At 45.0% G+C, this 6,639-nt stretch overlaps 1 protein-coding gene across 1 annotated transcript; it reads right to left on the bottom strand.

Moving 5' to 3' along the window:
• Positions 1 to 2,751: 2,751 nt before the first annotated feature.
• On the bottom strand, positions 2,752 to 4,308 carry LOC311227272 (uncharacterized protein). Its single transcript, XM_084312869.1, has 8 exons — positions 4,100 to 4,308; positions 3,869 to 3,958; positions 3,672 to 3,754; positions 3,475 to 3,594; positions 3,330 to 3,377; positions 3,160 to 3,240; positions 2,985 to 3,050; positions 2,752 to 2,880 (listed from the first exon to the last, which is right to left on the bottom strand). Exons 1-8 carry the CDS (start codon positions 4,269 to 4,271, stop codon positions 2,863 to 2,865), a joined length of 678 nt encoding a protein of 225 aa, XP_084168995.1. The 5' UTR covers positions 4,272 to 4,308; the 3' UTR covers positions 2,752 to 2,862.
• Between the last annotated feature and the right edge of the window lie 2,331 nt (positions 4,309 to 6,639).

The raw sequence follows: 6,639 nt of genomic DNA, 5'->3' as shown, positions 1-6,639 counted from the left end.
ATTGGTTTTGATAGTCTATCAGTGAGCTGGATGCAATCCTACCTTGAGGGGAGAGAACAGATGGTGGAGGTAAACGGTACCCTATCCCCCCCCCCCCCCCCCTCACAGTGAGCTGTGGTGTTCCACAAGGAAGCATACTAGGACCGCTACTGTTCCTAATTTATGTAAATTACATGTCGTCAGCTTGTGACTGCAACTTGTTCTTGTTTGCGGACAACTCAGCCCTGCTGGTCTCTGACAAGAACAAGTTACAGTTTGAAAAAACCCTCAGCTCAGAACCCGGCAGAATCTGCACCTGGCTCGAGTAGGGTATATCTGCAGAGCCACAGAGCCCAACGTCTGGGCGGGGCTTCGTGGCGTGGACTAGGCTTGAGGCGGGGCTTCCTGGCGTGGACTAGCCTTGTGGCATGTACCTGGCTTTGCACTACTGCGCATGCGGATGAGGGGGGGGGGGGCTCTCTCGCTGCGTGATTTCGAAACCTAGCCGCATTTCTCGGAGACGCTCTCTGATTGGCCGACACCTGTTTCTAAGTTTAGGCACTCTTTCGAAGTTGGTTAAGGTTAGAGTTTGTCTTAGAGCGTGACGGCAAGTTCTTTCGACGGTTAAGCTTAGGCACTCTTTCGAAGTTGGTTAAGGTTAGAGTTTGTCTCAGAGCATGGCGATAGAACGGCAGGTAGTTTGCAGGCTGTTTGCCGTGGAAATTGGCAAAGACACAGCTCGTCACACGATTGGGCAAACGCGTCAGTGGCCAATCAGAGAGCGTCTCCGAGAAATGCGGCTAGGTTTCGCTCACTCTCTCTCTCTCCTTGTTTACGACATACACGACTTTCGTCTTGTTTACATCAGGGTCCCCCATTTTCAATTCATCATAACACGACACAGATAGACAGTACTGTTACATCTAGACATTTATGACATACCACTACCAGATCTACAAATATACTAGACATTTATGACATACCAGATCTACAAATATACAGCACTGTTTGTGATACAAAAATAGTCTAAAAAGAGAGTATATACATTTGAGGGGGAATAAACTGTACATTGGAAGAGGTTGGGTAGGTGGGTAAAACTGTACATTGGAGGGGGTTGGGTGGGGGGGACTGCATTGGAGGATTGGAAGAGGTTGGGTAGGTGCCTTTCTCAGCCTTTCCTGAGCTAGACATTATCAAACAGATCTATAAGCAGATGTATCCATGGATGTCTCGCATCTTTGTCATGGCAGCTAAAGCTTCTTTCGGTTTAGTGTCTGTGGCTGTGCAGGGATTCATGGGGAAAGAAACAGGTTGGTACGTAATGGGCTGCTGGAGTTAAAATGACTTGTACCTGAGGCCTGCCTGGACACATGACATAAGTGGTGGTCCACCCGTCACTTTACCATGACTGCACATTAACCTGGCACACAACATACTTGTTCACATGTCATTTTTCTTTCACTCTAAAGGAAATATGTCTCACATACAGTAGACCCCCCCAGTACTTTGTGGAGACGAAGATGGGAGGCCCGTCTGTGGACCTGATGATGAGTACCAGTCTTCTCCTCAGACATATAAAATCAGTTTTTCACATTAGGATCTAACATCCCAACAGGCCACCTTGTTTATGGTTTGATTCAGTTTTAGTAGAATGTGAAAGACAAGAATGACATTGATGTGACATACTATAAAATCTGTTTCTTTACAGTGCAATGAAATAGTTCTGGATTACTGTTACTGTACAGTTCAAAGTCATCTTTACCTTCTGTTTCAAGTTTCAAGTTTCTTTAATAGTTGTCATACAGAAGTACAGAATACTTTCATACAAAGGTATCCAGTTTAAAACCTGAGTCTTCCCTCTTGTCTAACACCCACTCTTATATGGTATATATCAGTAAACACAATGGGTTTGATAATCAACCATGTGAGAAAGTACTGTATATCAAGTGCAATGCTCCATATTTCCATATTTAGATGTTTCCACCTACTACAAATACTGCAAACAATGTAGAATGCATTACCGTTACCAGGAATGGAAAGATGGTCTACACAACTTCAACGACAGTGTTCTCCTTGATCTACCCTTGTGCCTTTACGTTAGGAATGTTACAGGTTAGAAACTGGCTGACAACTTATTAAATGTACATGGAAATTTGAGGCTCTTACAGATTGAAACTTTATTAACAGATGCAGAATACAAGTACGACTCAAGACACAGAACATTAGTATGCAAAATAAAAAATGAACATAGATTTGAGTGTGAATGAAAACTTTATTTAACATATTGCAGAATGGGTACAATACAGTACGGCTCAATACACACTATTGAGCTATTCTCCCAGGACGGCGGACGTGTGCCCCTCTCACCCAACGTGGATTCTGCTATTCTCCCAGGACGGCGGACGTGTGCCCCTCTCACCCAACGTGGATTCTGCTATTCTCCAAGGACGGCGGACGTGCGCCCCTCTCACCCAACGTGGATTCTGCTATTCTCCCAGGACGGCAGACGTGTGCCCCTCTCACCCAACGTGGATTCTGCTATTCTCCCAGGACGGTGGACGTGTGCCCCTCTCACCCAACGTGGATTCTGCTATTCTCCCAGGACGGCGGACGTGTGCCCCTCTCACCCAACGTGGATTCTGCTATTCTCCCAGGACGGCGGACGTGTGCCCCTCTCACCCAACGTGGATTCTGCTATTCTCCCAGGACGGCGGACGTGCGCCCCTCTCACCCAACGTGGATTCTGCTATTCTCCCAGGACGGCGGACGTGTGCCCCTCACACCCAACGTGGATTCTGCTATTCTCCCAGGACGGTGGACATGTGCCCCTCTCACCCAACGTGGATTCTGCTATTCTCCCAGGACGGCGGCCATGTGCCCCTCTCACCCAAACGGCAGAATCTGCTCCGATAGAATGTTTAGTTAATAACTATCAAAGCCTTTTAGTTTATAATTCCTTATAAACAGATTAAGTTTATAAGACACGCATTACTAATTTCACTTACACATAGCACAAAGTGGTTTTCGGTCCAGGCTGGAAAGACTATTGCATGTTTCATCTTCATGTCAGCCTAATATTTATGAAACATGAGTTTGCCATTAGAGTAGGGATGTGCCATTATGCTTATTCAATTTACTAACTGAATGATTATATTTATTTCATCAATTAATTACACTTACCGGAAATGAAGCTAACGGGTTGATACTTCGGTCCTTCCAGGTAGGAACAACATACATGTCTTCTATATAAATGTCCATGTCCTGATGAGGAAAAAACAAACATGATATTAATAGTCTGCCTTCAGTACCAAAAGTTACTTTTAAATGTGTAATTAAAAAAGAGCTCATACACGTTTCAGAGCCAGTTCACCAATGAGCTTCAGGCATGCATTTCCAATCTGCAAGAAATCACAATTAAGACATTATAGTGAACATGACTGAAACTCCCCCTTCGGTAATAAATGTTAATCTGTTAGACCATGTGACTATACTCACAGTTGAATCCATATATCTGTTCAACCCAAGGCTCCAAAACTCATCCTGTGTCAAACAAGTTTGTCCTTCCTTCACAATTATTTCTTCAGAAGGCCGCTTTCGGTCCAGGACATAACTGAGCTGAAAATAATAACCATTGTTGTGATACAGATGCGTAGTTTTACATAGAAAGTAATTATTTGTAGAAATGTGCCTACCAGTTGTTGTTGGATAGGGTTTCGGGACTTCACCCAGGGTTGGTCTGGTGAGTACTCATTATTGTCCACTGGAATCTCAAGTTCTACAGGGATGGACATACAAAAAAATCATGCATGGTTTCAGTCAATAGGCGGCTAAACTTGAATTTAAGACATTTTAAGACTTTCTAAGGACCCATGCATCCAATTCCACTTACTTGTCATTGCTGGGGGCAGACCTGAACCCACTTCAGGGAGCACACCTTGAGCTGCTTCCTGCGATACATCAAGGACTGCTTCCTGTGACACTGTAAGCAGATGACAAACACAGCTTAGTAAGGAACAGTGAACTTGATGAATGAAGACATTTATACATTATTTCCTAGATCAATTAAAAACAGGATTAATGCATTAAATATCTTTAATGCAAGTGCAAGTAGAAAATGTACCCAATACAGCCTGGTGGTAGCTGTTTATTGCCACCGCTGTCCCAAATATTTTTGTGATGTTGTCCATTCGCTTCTTGTTTTTGTTGTTGTTGAAGTGTTCTATGATGTTTCTCATCAGGAACAGATGGGTCGATGGTTGTTGCTGCGTTAAAAAGTAATTATTCTTTCTCATTTGTGCAAACAGTTCTGCAACTTGACTGTTTACATGTCCTGCCATTTGAGGGACCAGACCGAGTTTGCGCAGAGCATCACGGTCATCCAGAGAGAGAGAGCGAGCGAGAGAGCCCCCCCCCTCATCCGCATGCGCAGTAGTGCAAAGCCAGGTACATGCCACAAGGCTAGTCCACGCCACGAAGCCCCGCCTCAAGCCTAGTCCACGCCACGAAGCCCCGCCCAGACGTTGGGCTCTGTGGCTCTGCAGATATATGCTATTGCCTGGCTCGCTGATAACAAACTATCATTACACCTGGGTAAAACAGAGTCCATTCTCTTCAGATCAAATAACAAACTCAGCAAGACCGACGGCTTCTCAGTGGGTGACAATATTGTCACAAGGAAAGATGAAATTACATTCCAGTGGCGTGTAAAATAACAGAGGATGCCAAAAATAATGTAATTCTTTTTTTTATACATTCTTTTCATTTTTGTTTTCATATTTAAGCCAAATAATATATTTCTCCCTCCCTCGCTCTCTCTCCCTCTCTTTCTGAATATTACATATACAACACAAATATATACACACACACACACAGTGGTTGCCTGCAGGAGGTCTGGTTTGATTTTGAATCCGAGAGAGAGAGATATGGCCTGATGTCGCCGTCGGAGCGTTTCTCAGCGTCTTGCAAGATATTGCTGACATGGCAGAACATACATGTATACAGTAGCCTGTGGCTCGGCCCATCAAACACAAGCAGACCAGTACAGTATGACTCGGCGAGTCGGCGCCGCCCCATCAACACAATAACACAGTATGATATGACACGGCAGAATATACAGTATGGCTCCACACACACACACACACAGCGGCATCACTTATGAAAAGTTATTAGGTACTCACCATTGTAGCAGCTGACGCGCCTTGGTCCAAATTAACGTCCACAAAGTTCTCCAAGTCCTGTGGGTATTTTCTGCAGCAGAGCGAATTTTATGTCTCCTCAATGAATTAATCCGAGAGAGGAATTCGAATTTCAATCAATCAAACAATGCTGTTTGTTTAGACATTAAGACTCACATAATGTTAGCTAGCTATCTCCGGGGTTCCCTCGTATTGTTGTTTTGATTCGAACGTGATCGCGAGGCGTGTATATTTTCCCCAACGCAGTTTCACCGAGGCAATGACGTCGTCACGTTTAGCATTTAATGTGATTTGATCGGTCAATCGGTGGAAACGTTCTGGACTGGCCCGCCTCCAGAGCGGCAAATTTGAAGACGCTAGACTACTTCGCTGTCAAACGGCCCTGTGTTTTTTTTTTTATCCACTTTTTCTCCCATTTTTCTATATTTTCTCCCATCCCAATTTCGTATCATCCAATTCAACCCTCCCCTGTCACGAACGCTGTTTCTTGCCTCCCACAAGCCGGCTGCAATGTGGACTAAGTCATACATAGCACAAGTCCCCTCCGGTACTTGAGGTAACAGCAGTCGCATCTTTTCACCTGCGCAGCTTGATCTCTCAGTGGCGAGGAGTAACGCGTGGGAGGCTCACGCTGCCCCAGACACTTCCTGATTCTACTGCGCAGGCGCACAAACCGACCTGTAGGAGTCGCTGTCCACAACGCCCGATCCCCACCCATCAGTCTCCCACCCCCTAATACGGCCAATGTGTATTAGTATGGACGGCCAGCTAAACTGAAAGCAATTTCAATAAACATTTATTTAAATTTTTTTATTTTAATTAAATTTTTTTACTGTTTTTTTTTTATCCACTTTTTCTCCCATTTTCTATTTTTCTCCCATCCCAATTTCGTATCATCCAATTCAACCCTCCCCTGTCTCGAACGCTGTTTCTTGCCTCCCACAAGCCGGCTGCAATGTGGACTAAGTCATACATACATAACAGCAGTCGCATCTTTTCACCTGCGCTGCGCGATCTTTCAGCGTCAGGGGTCTGCGCTTTGGAGGGGCGCCGCCCCCATCGCTTCCTGATTCTACTGCGCAGGCGCACCAACCGACCTGTAGGAGTCGCTGTCCACAACGCCCGATCCCCACCCATCAGTTTCCCACCCCCTAATACTGCCAATGTGTATTAGTACGGACGACCAGCTAAACTGAAAGCAATGTGGAGAGCTGGTAAAACATTTTCTGTTCATATTTTTCTAGGGAAGCCTGGCTTCCCTTGACTTCCAGGAAGATTCTCCATCCTAGAGGCACATCTTTCCTGTGACAAAATGGCATCCAATGTAATCAAAAAAGTCAACCAACGAACCATACCACGACCACAACACCAGAGGGAGCTCCACAAATCATGTTAAACCCAGATTCAGCTCAAACAAGGGACTAAACACGTTTCGCAATTATGCCACATCAATGTGGAACGCCCT

Source organism: Notolepis coatsorum, assembly GCF_963971535.1.
Source record: "Notolepis coatsorum genome assembly, chromosome: 4".
Classification (NCBI taxonomy): Eukaryota; Metazoa; Chordata; class Actinopteri; order Aulopiformes; family Paralepididae; genus Notolepis; species Notolepis coatsorum.
The sequence above is the reverse complement of the archived record's forward strand: the minus strand, read 5'-3'. Positions and strand labels throughout refer to the sequence as shown.

Coding starts and splice junctions, on each gene's coding strand:
- LOC311227272 (XM_084312869.1), bottom strand. CDS start 4,271: ATGAGAAAGAATAATTACTTTTTAACGCAGCAACAACCATCGACCCAT. Junction 3,959..4,099: donor CTACCACCAGGCTGTATTGG/GTACATTTTCTA, acceptor ATCTGCTTACAG/TGTCACAGGAAGCAGTCCTT. Junction 3,241..3,329: donor GTGAACTGGCTCTGAAACGT/GTATGAGCTCTT, acceptor TTTCCTCATCAG/GACATGGACATTTATATAGA.